Source organism: Anolis carolinensis, chromosome 2, assembly GCF_035594765.1.
Source record: "Anolis carolinensis isolate JA03-04 chromosome 2, rAnoCar3.1.pri, whole genome shotgun sequence".
Lineage (NCBI taxonomy): Eukaryota > Metazoa > Chordata > Lepidosauria > Squamata > Dactyloidae > Anolis > Anolis carolinensis.
The window spans coordinates 194750230-194770692 of NC_085842.1; the positions used below are offsets into that span (position 1 = coordinate 194750230).

Here is a 20463-nt window from a genome sequence, read left to right on the forward strand (position 1 = left end):
AAACTGTAACCCAAAATACATTTCTTTATCGCAAAATGCCAATACGGCAATTTAACCTGAATACTGAAATTTTAGTTTAGAAATAACAACTCTCTCTCTCCTTAAATACATTCTGAATCCTTTCAAACCCTCCTGTGTCCCTTTCTCCATTTTGACATCTTGTATCAAAAGATCCTCACTCACAAAGACTTTGCTAGATTCTCAGACCATCCTAATATCAGTTCCCCTCCCGTCCTAGCCAATTGTCCTCAAAAATATTTTGAACTGTCTCTTCTCATCCAAAATTATTCTTTCAGCATGTAACACTGATTTACCAAGTCTCCAACCAACTGTGCTCTTTCTATTTAAAAACAGCAAAGCAACAGGACAATGGTCCAAAATTGTTCTAAGCAGAATTTTCATGCCCACAATTCTCAGGGCGTCCAGACACCAATCATCAGGGCCCCCACCCCACAACATTGCATTTCAACCCCTACACACTGTCCACCATTATCCTCGAATGTCTCCCTTGTCATGTATTTCCCATTCACATAAACAACAACTCCTCTTTCCTCTCACTCATCAAGACAGCGAAATGTTGCCTCAAACTTTAAATCAATAACCATATTGCTCATAACATGATATTTCTACATATGTATGGAGGATGCACCTGCAAACCAAAATGGAAGGGCTGCGACAGAACCAATTCATTTTTAAGCAGCCTGAAAGGAAATAAAGTTTTTAATAGGAGAATGCCAGTCTTGGAACAACAAAAATAATATCCTTACTTGGGTTTGTCCATATGTTCCCCCATAAAATCTCTGCTTTGTCAGCCATTTAACGATATTGCCAGTTCTCTCAAATTTTTTCATTTTCAGCAAGCTAAGCAAGGCATAGGAGGTGCTTTCAATGTTGTAGGTGTGGGCATTATATTCTTCCCAGCTGTTCCCATCTAAATATAGAGAAAGAGATCTTGGCTAAACAGCTATTGAGGGAATAGGAGCTCATTGTCATAAATATCTATTTTCCTTAAAATACCATCAGTCTCCATAAGAAAGTAATTTACCTCTTGGTTTTAAAGTCCCTTCTTATCTCCTACCCAATCACTTCTACAATCTCTATATAATTAGATACAAATGTTAAAAATACATATGCACATCTCAGAAGAATTGACAATGTCTATGTAGTTCATATAACGTTTTATGATAACTGAAAGGGGCGGGGGGGAATTTGCCAATAAACTGTCTCTTTCCTAAATAAACTATGCATTAATTGGACATATGTAGATAAGTCAGCTCTTATTTTTAATTCATTTGGCCAAGAGTTTAGCAGGAATAAAATTAATTTTAACAAAATATTCAAAAGAGAAGGATCATCTGAGGCAAAGGTGCCAAATGCAACTTTGAATAGGGCCTTAGAGAAAAATCAAAACAAGCAAATAAAATGCACTCTTTCTTCCAGCTCAGCTAGATGGCCAAACGAGTAAAAAAAAAAAGTACTCTGAAATAAAAATTTCTTGCTTCATGTGGCCAGCCTTTGCCTTGGCTGCTGCCCACACAATAGCGAAGACTAGTATTTCTAGTCTTTTATTCCTAACAGAAACTACTGTTATTTTGGTTCTGTTCAGTGCCTTGCTCCAAAGGTACCTGTTGATGCTGCCATGAGGACTCTGTCATCCTTCAGTTCCCCTGCCAGGGCCAAAGCGTAGGCTGTGAGTGCTGTGGTATAAGGCCTTTGCAGCTTGCCATATTTCTTCAGTAAATAGTTAGAAGCTTTGTTGATGCTGCTATCTAGAATCTAAACATGTGGGGAGAAAAGAAACAATGTTTGTGTCAGCTGCATTTGGGAAGCAGTTTTCAAACATGGAGCAATTGCTGTCAATCAACTGGCTTATTGGGGTCGATCCTGTAATTCTTGCTTGCGTGAGCAGTTATATGTTCTACTCACAATGAAGCATTCTGGAATAGTCTTGTGTTTTTTAATAGAATCGCTATCCATTTCTGTTTGTTTCTGTTTGTTTCATTCATATGGCCCCGTTTAAGAGCGCTGCTTCTGAAAATGGGGCCATTCTGAATGAACTGTTTCATTCTTTCATTCAAATGAATGAAACCTTTGATCCCATTGGCCAACATGGGAGGGCTTCCCATGCTCCCCTTCCCCTCAATTTTAGGGCTAGAGGGTCTCAGCATTTCACTAATCCTCAGGTTCCCTCCAGCATTCATTTGAGTTGTTAGAGTTGGTGGGATAAAACCCTGTCTCTGAATCCGGATATGCAAAATGCAGTCTGTGGCTCATTGATGCTGTTTTTGCAACCCTTGACTCTTCTTCAGATGCTATTATCTTTTTAAATGGTTAGCAAGGCCCCCCTGTACACACAGTAACTTGGAAACAGGTTGGAAACTTATTCTCTTATAGAGAATAAGAGACTAGTGTTGTCCCAAAGAGCCCGCGACTGCCAGGGCTTGCAGCTGGGTGCCGAGCAGAGCACAGAGTGCCTCTTACTAGGCACTTGATGTTCAGCACTCAGCTGCAAGCCCTGGAAGTTACGGGCTCTTTGGGCCTGCAGGCACACACATACTCAGAGCCTGCGACTGCCAGGGCTTGCAGTTGAGTGCCGAGTAAGAGGTGCTCTGTGCTCTGCTCTGTAGTTGGTGCTCAGCTGCAAGCCCTGGCAGTCATGGGTGCTTTGGGCCTGCAGGCCATACACACTTTATCTTAAAGAGAGTCTCTTTCCAAGTTGTGTGTTGAAAAATACAGGGGGGCTTGCTATTCATTTAAAAAGATAATGGAGCCTGAAGAAGAGCCAAGGGTTGCAAACATAACATCAATGAGCCACAGACTGCATTTTTCCTATCCATGTTCAGAGACAGGGGTTTATCCCACCAACCCTAACAACTCTAATGAATGCTTGAGAGAGCCTGAGGAGGAGTGCAATGGTGACACCCTCTAGCCCTAAAACTGAGGGAAAGGAGAGTGTGGGAAGCCAGCAATGGGACATAAATCAGGTGACCAAATAGTTACCATTCCAATTTTTGTTTCACTGCTTTTTCCATTTGGGGAGGGGTGTTTTGTATCATACCAAATGAATGAATGGCACAAAACTAAACCATGGATAAAACAATGAGACAAATTTCAGACCCATGACTAGTCTGGACCTACTGGTACAAGATGTTCCCTACTGGTTTTGAAAGGCCAGGGCACCATGGGGGTCAAAGGATGTGCTGGCTGAACACTTAGGGTGCTTCCAGACAGCACAGCAATCTGGGTTTTAAATAGGGGTTAAAAAATCCCAGGACCTGACAACAGGTCACGCAGAAGGACATGCCAATCCCGGGATTGGGCCCCATGCCGTCCTCACAGGCCTTTTCTGTATTGGAAAAAGATGGAGGATAGACAGGGGACATCTGGTGGAAGTTTTTTTTAAAAAAAATTAACTCCATTACGTACCGAACCTCATATGCGCACATGCAAATATATTACAAATATAAGCAGATTTGCATATGCATATATGAGATTCAGCACACAGCAGAGGGAATAAAAAAATCTGCCAGATTTCTCTCTTCCCCCAATTATTTATAAAAGCTCTGTTTCATATTTAAAAGTTTAAAATAAAGAATTTCAGGGAGTTCCAATTGCTCTCCATTTGTGCTTCCTTTAAAGCAGCTGTGTGTCCATTTCATGGCTGATCAGCTGTTTGGGGCTTTTAAAAAGTGGACATGTGCTGGACCAGTCTCCACTTCCTTGAGTGCAGGGATATATAGGGATGCGAATATGCACATTTTCCAGCCAAAATTTGGATAAAAGGGGACCTTTTAACTCATGTTTTTGTCCATTGCAGCAAATCAGTGCAGATTTACCACTAGTCATGTAGCCGCCACTCTCTTTCAATCTGATACCTTCTGCATTTTAGGTGCTATATAAAAGGGCCCTTAGAATCACAGAATCTAAGAGTTGGATATAATAAAAAGGTATAAAAACCTATGAATTGAGAGTGTGAGGTTTGTAGAAGTAGACCCATGTCTGTCTGTTTTTTGTTTGTTGGTGTAGTTTGTGTTTGTGTCTATGTAGTTATGTCTTTGGTTGGCATTTGTTTCTAATTTAGTTTTGTACTTTGTTGTAGTAGTTAGTTAGCCACATAATTTTAGCATCATACATTATAAAATTTCTCCTTTATGTGAAAGTATTGCTTTTTTACTTTTAAAAATTAAAGGACCAAAGGGCCATCCAGTCTAACCCCCTGCCATGCAAAAAAAAAAAAAAAAAAGCATCATCAAAGCACCTTTGGCAGATGGCCATCCAGCAAACAAATGGGCTTCCAAGGGCAGTGAGGTCCACTATTGAACAGTTCTTGTGTAATGAATGGATTGAATTAATTGTATGTGTGGGGTCTAGCTGGGGTCTATTAAGGTCTGGCAAGGCTGAAGATACCATCCAAAAAATGGAACCTGGAAAACTGCATTATGAAGAACAAAGGAGATGAACAATTTAATGAACTTTGGCAAGAAAAGTGCTAATGAGAAAACTGCCAACCCAAGAACTTTGAGGTGTAAACAACACATGTTTACATAGTCAAAGACAATTATTCTTTAAGTTAAAGAAGTTAAACATCCTATCTGTTCTGGAACTGATGAGGCTCCAGCAGGTCTGAGCTGAATGACAACAGTTAAGCAAACAACCAAATAATGAATAACCAAAAAGCTCTATATAAAAGACCTTTTTTTTCTTTTCAACTGTGTTCCAGATCTGCAAGGAAAGCAGCATCTGTCACCTGCTTCTGTTCTCCAGCAGTAGGCCTGAACAGAGGAGGATGGTGAGTATGAATACTGAATGTATGCATTATGAATGAATGTTGGAGTATATGTGGTGTTTCCTCTTTATCTATGTAAACAATAAAGCTGTTATAAAACAGTACTGGGTCTGTGTGTCTACTTCTTTCTCTGAAAATGCCTCATGTACTCTGTCTCACTGAAAACAGATAAAAGAACATTGTTAAGGTTCAAAAGGTATTCAAGACATGTGCAGTCAGGACATTATTCCTAATGTTCAGGCACTGCACCTAGTCTCCAGAGCAGCAGAAAACAAGCCTGCTCCCTCTTCTTTATGGAATCCTTTCAAATATATTTAAACATGTCTATCACGTCTCCCTTCAACCTTTTCTTCTGCAGATGAAACATCCCAGCTCTTTAAGCCACTTCTCAAAGGGCACGGACTCCACACCTCTGATCATTTTAGTTGTCCTCATCTAAACACATTCTATCTTGTCAATATCTCTCTTAAATTGTGGTGCCCAGAACTGGACACAGCATTCCCAAAGCAAAATAGAGGGGCACCATGACTTCCCTTCATCTTCTAGACACTATTCTCCTTTTGATGCAGTCCGAAATCCCATTGACTTTCAAAGTTGCTCATCACACCGTTGGCTCGTATTCATTGTTCACTTAGACTACGAGATCTTTTTCGCATGTACTGCTATCAAGCCAGCCTGTATCTGTGCATTTTTATTTCATCTGTGCATTTCATTTTTGACTTAAGTGTAGCATTCTACATTTCTCCTTGTTGAATTTTGTTTTGTTAATTTTGGCCCAGCTCTCCAATCTGTTATGATTGTTTTGAATTCTGATAATGTTTTCTGGAATATAATAATAATAATAATAATAATAATTATTATTATTATTATTATTATTATTATTATTATACCCCGCCCCATCCCCCCAAAGGGTCTCGGGGCGGCTTACATGAGGCCAAGCCCGGACACAACAATATAAAAGCAAAACAATAAAACAGATCAATCAAACAATAAAAACAAGTCATAGAAAACCACATACAAAAATAAAATGATAAAATCATGGAATGGATTCTAAGGATCTGGGCCAAAGTTCAATATATGTCGATGTCATCAGGGAGGGGTGGTTACTCAAGCTATCATAGCCATAAAGTGCCATTATCATACTAGGGACTATTGCTGGATAGGCAACAGGTCGATCATACAGAGATCAGTTGTCAAAGGCCTGCTGGAAGAGCCATGTTTTCAGGCTCTTCCGAAAGGAGAGGAGGGTAGGGGCCTGCCTGATCTCCCTGGGGGGCCACGATGGAGAAGGCCCTCTACCTTGTCCCCACCAACCGCGACTGCGAGGGTGGTGGGAGCAAGAGGAGGGCCTCCCCCAACGAACAAAGAGATTGTGCAGGTTCATAGGGGGAATGCGGTCTCAAAGGTAGGTGGGTCCCAAACCGTTTAGGGCTTTGTAGGTAATAACCTGCACCTTGAATTGGACTTGGAAAATAAACGGCAGCCAATGGAGATCCTTAAACAGTGGCGTAGAATGCGCCCTGTAATTTGCTCCAGTTAGAAACCTGGCTGCAGAGCGTTGTACTAGTTGCAGTTTCCGGGCCGTCTTCAAAGGCAGCCCCATGTAGAGTGCATTGGAATAGTCCAGTCTAGAGGTAACTAAGGCATGGACCACCATGGTCAGATCTAACTTCTCGAGGTACGGTCGCAGCTGGCACACAAGTTTTAATTGTGCAAAGGCCCTCCCAGCCACGGCCGACACCTGAGCCTCAAGTGTCAGCGCCGAGTCCAGAAGTACCCCCAAGCTGCGGATCTGCGCAGCTAGCTAGCTAGTCCTTCCAATTTGGTGTCATTTGCCTGAGCACAGCTTCTTTTCCACCTTTGCTTCTCATTGTCCTTTCTCTCACACATAAGTGAGTCATCACCAGGCGCCAACAGTATCTGCTGCAGTATCCAGATGCTGACTTTTTCCTTCTCTGACCAGTTCACTAAGACAAGGTGAGATTACGCCCTGTCTCTCTCCCCATGAACCTGGCACATGATGCCAGGACACATTTAAAACTGGCCACAATCCTCAGGAGGGCAACAAAATCATTTCCCAACCTCCATGCTCTATGATTGGGAAATCACATTCTTCTGACCCACCACAAATCGCAGGTGAATAATGCATGGAGAATATGAGTAACACAGTAAAAAGTAACAATACACACTAAACTACAAGATGGGAACCATGTGACCTTCCAGATGTGGTTGGGCTACAAGTTTCAGCAGCTTTTGCCAGCATAGTAAATAGTGAGGAATACTGGGTATTATGATCCAATGATAGCTGGAAGGCAATGAGGTCTGCACGATTCCCTTCCTTGCTTTGAATAGAGAGCGCAACTAGTTGGGTTATACATGGCTCTTGAAAAATGATGGTACTGCATTGGTTAAAAGGGAACAAAATGAAAGAGAACAGGGAATCTAATTATGTTATAAGATATTGCTACTTTTTGAAATCTTTCTTGCCACCGATATACTTACATTGACATGTTTCTTACAGAGGCTTCTGGATTCCAGCAATGCAACCAGGACAAAAGCTGTTAATGACACTTCTGGTTCAGCACCTCTATAACCTCCCTAAAAGGAAACAGAAAAGGGAAGAAGGAGGAATGGAATCAGAAGAAAGACTTCAAAGGATCTGTCTAAGATCCCAAATCCTTTCCCCAAAATAGATTCTTCAGAGCTCAGACTAAAACCCAAATCAAAACATTTCAAAGACACAGAAGCCACCAACGGCCACTGCACACAATGGATGGAATTTGAAATCTATACACATAATAAAAGAGAAAATCTGTATGTGTGTATGTAGTATGGGTGTTCGCTTACACAGACAACCTGCAGCCTCCTCAAACAGCTATAACCCACAGTGTTGGGAAGCCAAGTCACTCCCTCCTAGAACATTGCAGGTTACAGCGAGCACATCCCAGTGTTCCTTTCTCTCCACATTTGCATGAACCCACCCACTGCCTCTACCTTAACCCTTTCCTATTATTTTCTTTGGCACACAGCAAACAGAGGTATTGATCAGCAACTGAACCTACTAGAGAGGTTTGGGGAGAATTCATCATGATTTATAGGGACTGCGATGTATAGAGCACTCTGAATCCCACCAATGATGGACCTGGACCCGCTACAGAGACCCAACATGGCCAGCTTTGCATATTGCTGAGATTTGGCAGTGATTGACCTTGACATCCAGGAGTTATAGTTCACCGGTATTCAAAGAACAATAAACCCATCTGATGATGGATCTTGAACAAACTTGGCACACAAATTCAACATGGTCAATGGGGAATACTGGTGGACTTTGGAGTGATTATTTTTAATTCTGGGAGTTATAGTTCACCTGTATTCCATAAACCCTCTGAACCCCACCAATGACGGATCTGGATCGAACTTGGCACACAGATGCAACACTGCCAACTTTAAATACTGGTGGACTTTGGGGTGATTGCACTGGGAATCTGGGAGTTGTAGTTCACCCGTATTCAGAGAACACTGAACCCGGCCAGCGATGGATCTGGACCAAGCTTGGCAAACAGACCCAACATGGCTAACAATAAATACTGGCAGGGATTGCGGGTGATTGACTTTGCAATCAGAGACTTATAGTTCACCTGTATTCATAGAATAATGAATCCAGCAGATGCGGGATCTGGACCAAACTTGGCACACAGACCCAACATGGCCAACTGTGAATACTGGTAGAGTTTCAAGATGATTGCCCAGGGAAGCTGGGAGTTGTAGTTCACCCTTATCCAGAGAGCACTGAACCCAGGTGACAAAGGATCGGGATCAAACTTGGCACACAGACTCAACACAGCCAACTTCGCATACTGGCAGGGTTTGTGGTGATTGACATTGGCATCAGGGACTTATAGTTCACCTGTATTCAGAGAACACTGAACCCAAATTTGGTACAGAGACCCAAGATGGTCAACTGTAAATACTGGTGGAGTTTGGGGAGGATTGACCCAAGATTTTGGGGTGTTGCAGTTCACCCACATCCTTATGCATTTTCTAATGGGAAGATTAATAAAAGAAAAACAAAAGCAAAGACTGATTTTTTCTAAGAAATAGTGTAACATATGACCAAACTGATATTACCTACCACCCAAAAACAAACAAGGCGCTTTTCAAATAACCCAGGCACCGCCAGGTACCCAAACTAATAGCATATATGAAACAACTCAAAACCTTAAAAGCAAAAAAGATAAAGACCTTAAAACAATCAAACAGTATTTTTAATGGTTGCATTCCTCCAGTTATCCAACAGTGCCAACTGAATTTCCATCAGGAAACATAAAACTGTGGTGTTTCCAACGAGATGGCTGCTAGAGCTGTCATTCAAAAATAGTATGCAGATATTTTGCCTTCTTTTCATTAACTGATTTTTCATGAGAAAAATAATGTGGGAGGAGCAGTGAGATTATAAATGGAATACTATTTTGTCTACATCACTTGCAAAATTCCTTGAATGAAGTCATATTTGCACCAGGTTAAACAAACTTCACAGTTCATTGCTGAAGTCCCCCACTTATCCACCACTGAATGTACCCGCCATCTCATCTCTTCCTACATCTTGATATGCTTCCATTTCTTCTATAGAACCTCCTCCATGTTACGTTTAATTTACCTCTGCTTCCCCCTTGCTCAGCTCTTCCCTACATCTGAAGCATTCTACTTTTTGATTATTGGATTTCCTTTTTCAAATCCCTTAATACCTACCTCAGCTTGGATGCCTCTTCTTTTGCTTCCTCTTTACCATTAAACCCTGCTACTACCCTATATATATTCAATGTATAAACTTAAAAATTTTAGTAAAAAAATCACACACACACACCCAATACTTGGGTTGAATGTACATATTGTGCTTTAACTCTTATTGAAAAGGAATAATCTTGTTCTCTGTGTAGGATGGCAAAAGGTAAGAACTTAACCCATCCCGGAAGAAACAAAAAGTGGCACCACCACCACTCTGTCCACGATGGTGCTGCTTCTGGTCTTTTTGAATGCAAAGGGGTAGCTGGCCCTCTGAGGTTGCATTGTTGCTTTCCCCTCCATAAATCTGGCTCCAAATCTAAGCTCAACTTGTACGTGAGGTTATCTTATGTATGAGTATGGGGTAATCAATTTGCCATTATATCTATCTGGTCCAACACAATCAGTTACTTAATTCTATTTTATTTTCCTCTGAGAATAAAAACTTCTGGACTACAGAAATAATGCATACCACCATTGATCCAGAAATTGCAGGGGCCTCATCATGGAAAATCCCATCTGGTCTTTGTCTTTCCAGAATCAGCCACTTCACACTTCCACAGACAATCTGATCACTAATAGTAGATACAATTGTGGAAGCCAAGGCAAAGACCTTCACTATATATGCTGTTAGCCTGCAAGCAAAACAGAATGCACCAGTGGAAGCTTATCCAAAGATAGCAATGAGCAATAGAACAGAGACTGGAAAGCATATATTGTAAATTTGCAGAAAAAATGAGAATAGTGTTTCTCCATCGCAATTATTATGCTCCTCGACCTTTTGCACTGGTTGCTCTTCCCCTGATTCCTGATTGCTTGATATTATTCAGGACTCCTCCCTACCTAATGTGACCTTAAATGATTCTAATGCACTTTACCTATTTACGAATTTGTTACTCATAATGTGCACCTTGCTTATCCACTATTGTATTGCGCCAAAATGCTAATGTGTATGTGTGTGTGTGTAAAGAGATCCTTGCAAAGTTGGTTTGCAAAGGGAACTCTGCAAAAGAGCTCAGCCTAAAACAATGTATCTGTTTGATGGCAGGTGGCTGGGATTGTCAGTTGGAAATCTGGGCTTCAAGAGAGAGCACAGAAAAAGACATGCTCTCTCTGGCTACGGTCAAGTAGCAATTTTGAATATGCTATGCTGTATATATTGATGCTGATTGATTAGTTATTGATCTTATGCAACTACATGGACATTGTACGATTGCAGAACTGTTTTATATTTCAACTCAACAAGCAAGAGTAAAGTTTCCTTTGTTCTTTTCAATTCCTCTGCCTGGTCTGAGTCTTTTGCACATGGTGTTAACTGGACGCTACTGATTCCGCTATACTCTCACCTGCTAACATATTGCAACCTCATTGCTTTTAATTTGATGTTTTAATTCTGTGTTGTGTTTTTTCACCTATTGTGTATATTTTATTATTGGTCTTTGTTTTTGTCCTTTGATGTTTTATATTTTATCATTGCTTGTATTTTGATTTTGCTGTAAGCCGCCCCGAGTCCCCTTCAGGGGAGATGGAGGCAGGATATAAATAAACTTCTTCTTCTTCTTCTTCTTCTTCTTCTTCTTCTTCTTCTTCTTCTTCTTCTTCTTCTTATTATTATTATTATTATTATTATTATTATTATTATTATTATTATGCAATTGTAGATGGGTTGAATTTATTATTTAAAAAGCCCAATACATATTTGTGTATAGGCTGAACTATATTGGGCTTTTCAAAGAATAAATTCAGTTTATTATTCTAATTCACCCTTCCTCTTGATTAAACACAAATGAAAAGAGATGAATTAAACTTGATTTTATTTTTCCTTTTTACCAATTTCACAATTCTGAAATACTGCTCTGCCTCAACTCCAAAAAAGTCAAGCCAGCTATATTTCCTCTTGTGTATAAAATCCACTCTTATGAAATTGTACAACTTGTATCACGTGAAATCAGATTCTTAAAAGTCTAACTGGAACTGAAAATATATAACATCGTCTTGCTTAATCTCCTGCTTTGGGACAGGAAGTAGGCTAAGCTGGCAAATGTATGCAAGCCTAAAGATACCCAAGTGTAATTGTAAACCACAACTCCCTTCCATTGATAAATCTTTGCACTGAGAAACTTCCTGGCTCCCATCAATGGGATCTGAGCCATTAGCTGACATGCACCAGTGGACTTGCTGCAAGTGAGACCAGCCTTTGTTTCATCAAGTAATCTGACTCACCTATGGATGTTGGGATGACTTAGAGGCCTTTCATTCATGGGGTCACCATAAGTCAAAGTCAACTTATTGGCAGATAACAATGTGTGAGCTTCACTTGCTCTTAAGGAAAAACCTCTCACAGAAAATAACAAGAGTAATAGAACAAGAAACCAATTTGCTATGTAAGTTGGCGCAAAAGCATGAAAACATTCAAAAGTCAATGTCATAGGGTGCTGTCAAGCCCATTCCAGGTTTAAATGTACTACAGCAATATTGTTCCTACCAAGTGCTAGATATACCACGTATCCAAGAAGCATAGGAGTGATCTGGTTTCTTATACGTCAGTTCCTGAGCATAACCTGAGAAAAGGAGAGGATGAGAAAGAGAGGTAAGTGGAGTCTTAGAGTGCATCTAGACTGTAAAATGAATGCAGTTTGACACCACTCTAACTGGTATGTCTCAATGTTATAAAATCAAAAGAGTTGTCAATTTACAAGGTCTTTAGACTTTTTTTTGCCAAAGATTTCTCCTGCCTCACCAAAGGTTTCCTAAGACTTGAGAAACACATTTTTACCATTTTGTAATACTTTTCAATAATTTTGAGTAATGTCAAAATTGCTGAAACATTTAGCTCAGACATGGGCAAATTTTCTAACTTCGGGGCCGCATGATGGGCCGGAGTCGGTTGGGTGGGTTTGGAGGAAGGGAGTTCTCCCCAAGACCCCTCCCTGCCCTTTCTTCCTCTTCCTCTTCTCTTTAGGAGGCAGAAAGTGAAGGAAAGACAGGAAACGTTTGGATCCTAAAAGGGTTGGCCTTGGCCAGGATGAGATGGTGGACGGGAGAGAAAAGTTTATCCATGAGGCCCTGTATTGCCTACTCCTGATATAGAATCATAGAATCCTATGGTAGGAAGAGACCCCCAAGGGCCATCCAGTCCAACCCGTTGTCATGAAGGGAGGCACCATCAAGGCTCTCTTGATAGACAGACTCTGTGGAAAAGCCTCCAGAGAAGGAGGCTCCACCACACGCCGAGGCAACCTGTGCCACTCTCCAGGAAGCCTCATCTTTTCAGTTGAATCTATTTTCCTGCCATTTGAACCTATTGGTCCCTTGTGCCCTGGTCTCTAGAGCAGCAGAAAGTCAATTTTCTACCTCCCTCCTCCTCAATGGGACACCCTTTTAAACATGGTTCTCATGTTCCCTCTCTACCTTCTCTTCTCCCAGCTAAACATTCCCCAGGAGCAAAAGAGGAAAGAAAAAGAGAAGGGAGGGAGGGAGGGAGGGAGGGAGGGAGGGAGGGAGGAAAAGAAAGATGGACAGAAGAAGGGATGGAAGGGAATGGAGGGAGGGAGAGGAGAAGGAAGGATGAAAGGGTAAAAGAAAAGGAAGGAGGAAGGGAGAAAGAGGGGGTAAGGGAGGGAAGAAAGAAAGAAAGAAAGAAAGAAAGAAAGAAAGAAAGAAAGAAAGAAAGAAAGAAAGAAAGGATGGTGCAAGAGAGGAGGGCCTGAGAAAAGAGCCCAAGGGGCCGCAACCGACCCCCGGGCCTGGGTTTACCCATAGGTAAAAAGGTAAAGCTTTTCCCCTGACGTTAAGTCCAGTCGTGACCGACTCTGGGGGTTGGTGCTCATCTCCATTTCTAAGCCGAAGAGCCGGCGTTGTCCGTAGACACCTCCAAGGACATGTGGCCAGCATGACTGCATGGAGCATCGTTACCTTCCCGCTGGAGCGGTACCTATTGATCTCCTCACATTTGCATGTTTTCGAACTGCTAGGTTGGCAGAAGCAGGAGCTCCGCTCCCGGGATTTGAACCTGGGACCTTTCGATCTGAAAGTTCAGCAGCTCAGTGCTTTAACACACTTCACCACCAGGTCTCGGGTTTACCCATATATTTATTTATTTATTTATTTCCATCATTTCTATCCCGCCCTTCTCACCCGAAGGGACTCAGGGCGGCTCACAATCTGGCAAAATTCAATACTAATATAAAATACAAAAAGATAAAACATAAGCAATTAAAACAATTAGATAATTTAATAAAATACAATAAATAGATTTAAAACCATACATTATAAAATACTTAAGCCATTTGTCCACAAGACCTTGTACATAAACCTTAATTCGGACCGAGTCGAGCCAACAGAAATCACTAATCAAACGCCTGCTCACAAAGCCAAATCTTTACTTTTTCCCCTAAACTCAGAAGGGATGGAGCCTGCTGGATATCACTGGGGAGGGAGTTCCACAGCCGAGGAGCCACCACTGAGATAATTTAAATGATCTGTGAATGAAGTGTGGCTGTGGATTACAAGGGGACCCAAAACAAGTTCTCCTTTTGTAGACTCCTCAAATTCTTAAATTACCCTCAAACATGAGAATATTTTTTTGGAAATGTTTCCCACTTTTGGAGACATACATCAGTAATGGTTTTCTTTATAAATAGTGTTCAGTACCCTCCAAATCTAGTGAGCATCAATCCAAAACAAAATCAGAATCAACTTTACAGATCTTTCCAGATTGGATTTTTTTAAAAAAAGAAATGCATTTCCAGGCTGGATATGCTCTCTGGGTAGTCCTGGGGATGTAGGTTGGTGTCCAAATAAACTGAGTTAAGTACCAAATGCACATCCACCACTGCAAGGGAATCCTCTTACTAAGGTACCTCCACACACCCCTGCCAAGTAAAGACAAAAACCTTAATGTTCTGAAATTCAGTCAAACTCTGGATAAATTAGTTCAGGAGACCAGTGCATTAGCTGATGGAAGGACAAGTCCAGAGATGCTTGCTTGCTTTACCTTGCTGGATCAGTTTCATGGCCTCAGGCCTGCGATTCACTCCAACCTTCTCCCATTGATTTGTGGCATCAAGGTAGTGGGTGGCAATAACTGTTGGTGTCATCCTCATCATGTTCTGTTCCGCACATCCATAAGGTATTTGGATGAGATGATTTAGGCTGCTTCCATCAATGGAGTTTTCAATAATATTAGCCACAGGGTCTCCTAACCACAAACACAAAGCTCATGTTAATCTCTGAGTACAGAAAAACCTTTGGAGACTGAGTGGAATGTACCTTGCAGGACTTCTCCTTCTCTACCCTAGTACAAAATCACTCCCAGGACATCAAAAGCTGGTATAATTTCAGCTTACAGACTTAATGTAAGAGTAATTTTGTTATATAGGATGAATCCATTTTATGGGAATCAGTGGTAACCTGTGATTTTTGTGTCGGCAAAATGGTGAAACTGCTCTGGGATTTAGTCTGAACTTTAAAGAAGCTATTCAAAATGCTGAGCATAGGTTCAGCACCTTGGGTCACTCAATAGAATTATTGACTCACTTCCCTGAGAACCTGGTAGGAATAGTTTTGCTCCCGCTTATGTTTGCTGAGATTAGCAGGCTATGCCCTGCTATATGGATAAAAGTGCACTGGGTATATTCATTGTGCTGGAAGGGGTTTGGACTCTGTTCACTCCTACAGTCCTAGAGTTTTGCATTAAATCAAACTCTTGCCTTGCACACTAATTTTGGTCTCAGTTTCGGTTCCAGGAACAATATCGTCCAAACTTCTAGCTTTCACCAGCAATTCCTGGACTCCATCTAGAAGAAGAAAAAGGCAAGAAAATGAGGAAACTTACAAAAATTACTTCCTTTGATGCTTCTGGCATTGCTTTTCTACAATCAGCTGCAAGTGGAATTAAAAATAAGTTCCTCAAAATCTGTATTAAAAAACACTTCACATTCGATGTACATACTGTAGTGTGAATCATAATAATAATAATAAAATTTTATTTATACCCCGCCGCCATCTCCCCGTGGGGACTCGGGGTGGCTTACATGGGGCAGAGGCCCAAACAACATAGAACAAAACATAGGCAACATAATACAAATCACACTATAAAAAGATAAAACAGTAATATAATATATCAATTAAAACAAAAATACAGGATAAAAAATTGCATTTAAAACACATAAATGGTAAAATCGTAATAAAAACGGGATAGATTATTAAAAACCCTCTGGGGCTGATTAATTAATGACTGTTTCTCCAAAGGCCTGCTGAAACATCCAAGTCTTCAGTTGTTTCCTGAAGGAAGGTAGAGAGGGAGCCAACCTAATCTCCCTGGGGAGGGAGTTCCAGAGTCGGGGAGCCACGGCCAAGAAGGCCCTCTCTCTCGTTCCCACCAAACGCAGTTGTGAGGAGGGCGGAAGCAAGAGGAGGGCCTCCCCGGAAGATCTCAGCGACCGGGTGGGTTCATAGGGGATGACACGGTCACGAAGATAGGCAGGGCCTGAACCGTTTAGAGCTTTATAGGTAATAACCTGCATCTTAAATTTGGCCCGGAATATAATCGGCAGCCAGTGGAGCTGCTTGAACAGGGGGGTTGACCTCAGTCATGACAACTAGACCCATTGAAGCAACAATAATATTGAGGTTTATATGTGAATATGTTACCCAGATTGTTGATATTTAATCTTACTTGGAGTAGCGAGTGTGGTGCACTGGTTTGAACATTGGACTATGACTCTGGAGACAATGTCTGAACACCGTGGAGCCCACTGGGTGACCTTGGGCATGTCACACTCTCCCAACGCCAGAGAGAGACAATGACAAAACCTCTTCTGAACAAATCTTCTGGGTAGCCTTAGGGCTGTCATCAGTTAGAAATGTCTTGAAGACACACAGCAACTATCTGGTATGTGTGAGTGTGCATACAGTACATGTGATCTGCAGTGCACATGTGAACACAGGACCCTGAATAATAACCAGTATCTTTTTACCCGTCAAAGATCATTATGTCTCCAAACAAAACTTGTAACCACACATTAAAATTTACAGGTAGGAATAAGAAATGTTAGCACACTTTAGGAAACGCTGGTACAATGAATCCAACTCCAATCCAAAATTTAAAAGACTATCTGCTTGGTTAGGAAGCAAAGTTGGATGAAAAAATTAAGCAATAATGAATTATTTGCAGGACTCAAGAGAGAGTTTCAAAAGGACGTACCTATGAAGAATGGCTTTCACTCACCTTTCCCGTTTTTAGAGGGTTCCAACTCAATGACATTCACAAGTGATTTCCGTATCCCTTCAGGCTGGCAAGAAAAAAGATGCAAAATCACTGTGAAAATCTCACCATAATGAAAATTAGGACCCTTCCAGAACACAATAATCACAAAATTCAGTCTCAAAGGTACATTTATACTGCGCCTGTGTACCCCTTGGCGAGGCTCCAGCCATGGCTCCAGAAGACGGTCAGATGTGTCCCTCCTCCAGCCCCAGGGCTCCAACTCCCCCCCTTACCTCTCTGACTGGACCCTAGGGCCTGTGTGAAAAGGGCAAATAGGACAGGCTGTATCCAACCTGGTATGTGTTCTGTGCTGTAGTAACACGCAATTTCTTCTCATTGTAGTCCTTCAGGTTAAGGCTGCCTAGTTAATTTACTGCCTCATCTTGGCCAAGGGAGACAGAGTGGATGGACAGAGTGGCAAGAAAATCCTGGCTTCAACCTCTCTTTCAGCTAATTTCATGAGAGGGTCTGGTGAAATGCCTACCACAACCCGGAGCTTCTTTTTCACGCCATCAGACATCATCATGTTCCAGACAGCCCCCTTGACCTCGATGTCATGGAGTCCCAGCTCAAGTGGGACCAAGACAAACGGGACTGCTGTAGAGGATTGACTCCTGATAGTGATATCTTGCCTGTAGCGCCGCTTGGCGGTGGAAGCACTGCAGAAGGCAGGATTATGAATCAGCTCCACTCGCACCTGGGGACAAAAGACAGAAGGAAGAGGTCTTTAAGAAATGTAAGCAATGTAAGAAAATTACAAAGGGATCAACACCATGGCTCTTATGCTTTTTATCTCAAGCAGCTACCTAATTTATATTCCATTCCATCCTCCACATTTAGATCTATGTAAGGAGCCCCAGTGGCGAAGTGTGTTAAAGCGCTGAGCTGCTGAACTGGCAGACCGAAAGGTCCCAGGTTCAAACCTTCGCTTCCACCACCTTAGCAATTGTGGTTGGTGGGGACGAGATAGAGGGCCTTCTCCGTTGTGGCCTCCTGGCTTTGGAACTCGCTCCCTAGGGAGATCCGGCAGGCCCCTACCTTACTCTCCTTCCGGAAGAGCCTAAAAACCTGGCTCTTCCAAAAGGCCTTCGAAGATTAATCATTGTAGGTTGATTTACCTGCCCACTCATCAATAGGATGCCTGGCCATTATTACTTTGCACTTTATTGATTATTTTAGCTATGAATCTACCTCTCCTATGTGAAGTTTTCTGCACTTTGGCCCAGATCTGTGTTTTAGCCTCCTGTTTTTAACATTTTATGCAATATGTTGACTTTTATGACTGTTTTACTGATGTTAATGTCTTATTGATGTGGAATTGTTTTTACTGTTTTATTGCTGTTATTGTATTTCTATGTCGGGCATGGCCCCATGTAAGCCGCTCCGAGTCCCTCCGGGGAGATGGGGCGGGGTATAAAAATAAAGTTATTATTATTATTATTATAAACCGCAGGAGCTGCGTGAGCGGTCGCTGTTAGCTCCAGCTTCTGCCAACCTAGCAGTTCAAAAACATGCCAATGTGAGTAGATCAATAGGTACCACAAAGACTATTGCAACAAAATTCACCAAGGTACAAATCTTGCCAAGGCTACACTCTGATCATTGCCCCCTAAAAGCAGTAGTGAAAGTTAGTGAGAAAGTAAGAAGATGGAGGTTAAATGATAACCTATTAAAATCAGAAACAGATATAGAACTACATAGAAAAATTCTAAGGGAATACTTTGTGATAAATAATAATGGGGAAACCAAACCAGAATTTATCTGGGACGCCAGTAAGGCGGTGATAAGGGGGTCCTTTATTCAACAAGGAGTGATTAAGAATAGGAAAAGACAAGAAGAGGAACTAAATCTTTACTCTGAACTAAAAAATAAAGAAAACAGACTAAAAACAAACCCAAGAGACACAAAAATGAAAATACAACTAGAACTTATCAAGAAGAGCATAAACTCATTACAACTGGAGAAAATGGCAAAAAACTTAAAATTGTTGAAACTAAATAACTTCGTCAATGCTAACAAACCTGGTAAATGGTTAGCAAAAAAAACCAATAAAGGGAGACAACAACAACAACACATATCACAAATAATTAAAGAAGGAAATGTGTACACGGGAGATGCAGCTATTGCTAATCAGTTTAAAGAATTTTACGGGAAATTATACCAAAAAGATCAGATTAAAAAAGGAGAAATAATTAGATACATAGAAAAAGCAAAGTTAACTAAATGAACGGAAGAGGAAAGAGAATCTTTAAGTAGATTAATCATGGAAGATGAGATTAAAGAAGCTATAAAACAGCTCCCTAACAATAAAGCCCCGGGCCCTGATGGGCTAACGGCATTATACTATAAAACATTCCAAGATGAACTTATAAGAAACCTAAAAGACATAATGAATAGCCCGAAAGACATACAACAACCCCATAATGAATAATAGTTTTAAAAAAGCAATAATCCCCAATTCGTGGCAAAATGCGAATATAACCTTACTTCACAAAGAGAAGATGGACCCAGCAGATCTCAGGAACTATCGTCCAATCTCCTTACTGAATAATGATTATAAAATATTCACTACTATTCTCTCTAATAGATTAAAAAAATTACTTAACGTAAGAATAAAGGAGGACCAATCGGGATTTTTACCTCAAAGATACTTAAGGGATAATATTAGAACGATAATTAACATTGTAGAATATTATGAGAACAACCCACAAAAGGAAGTTGGACTAGTATTTCTGGATGCCGAAAAGGCGTTTGATAATACCAGCTGGGAATTCCTCTTAGAGATGATCAAGGATATGGACACAGGGTTTTACTTTATTAATGCTATTAAATCAATATATTCCAAACAAAGGGCCAACATAATAGTTAATGGCAGAGATACAGGATATATAAATATAAAGAAGGGAACAAGGCAGGGATGTCTGCTATCCCCCCTCCTTTTTATAATGACTAGAAATCTTATTAGAGGAAATTAGAAAAGACGAGGAACTAAAAGGGACAAAAATTAGAAAGGACGAATACAAGATCAAGGCATTCGCTGACATATAGAACATATGAGAACCCCCTAGAGACACTACCAAAATGGCTGGATAAAACTGGAAAATTTGGGGAAGTGGCAGGCTTTAAAATTAACAGAGCCAAAAGAAAAATCCTAACAAAGAATATAAATAAAGATAGGAAAGGTTTATTGCAGGAAATATCTAATCTGGAAATAACGAATAAAGTCAAATACCTGGGGATTAAAATTACGGCACATAACTCTCAGCTCTTAAAAAATAATTACGAAGAAACTTGGAAGGAGATTAAAAAGAAATTTGATAAATGGAAATTCCTCAACCTATCACTACTTGGCAGAATATCTATAATCAAAATGAGCGTCCTCCCAAGATTAATGTTCCTTTTCCAATCGATACCTATTATTAGAACTAATCATCTATTTAAGGAATGGCAAAGAGACATCACAAGATTTATATGGGAAAGAAAGAAACCCAGGGTTAGTTACTTAATCTTAACTGATTCGATAGACAGGGGTGGTCTATCCCTGCCAAATTTACAACTATACTTTGAAGCAAGCGCCCTAACATGGGTAAAGGATTGGGCTACTTTAGCTAATAAGAAGATTCTC

The 20463-nt window shown here is 40.9% G+C and overlaps 1 protein-coding gene across 1 annotated transcript in view; it reads right to left on the reverse strand.

The window, feature by feature from the left end:
• The window catches only part of LOC100566988 (A.superbus venom factor 1), an 86209-nt gene that overhangs the window by 22523 nt on the left and 43223 nt on the right, over positions 1-20463 (reverse strand). The window contains exons 21-29 of the mRNA XM_008103737.3: positions 17323-17535; positions 16800-16863; positions 15280-15366; positions 14565-14768; positions 12054-12129; positions 10041-10203; positions 7289-7384; positions 1626-1776; positions 768-931 (exon numbers count right to left, since the gene is read on the reverse strand). Of these exons, the coding sequence (XP_008101944.1) occupies positions 768-931; positions 1626-1776; positions 7289-7384; positions 10041-10203; positions 12054-12129; positions 14565-14768; positions 15280-15366; positions 16800-16863; positions 17323-17535 (1218 nt within the window). The remainder of the gene's footprint in view (positions 1-767; positions 932-1625; positions 1777-7288; positions 7385-10040; positions 10204-12053; positions 12130-14564; positions 14769-15279; positions 15367-16799; positions 16864-17322; positions 17536-20463) is intronic.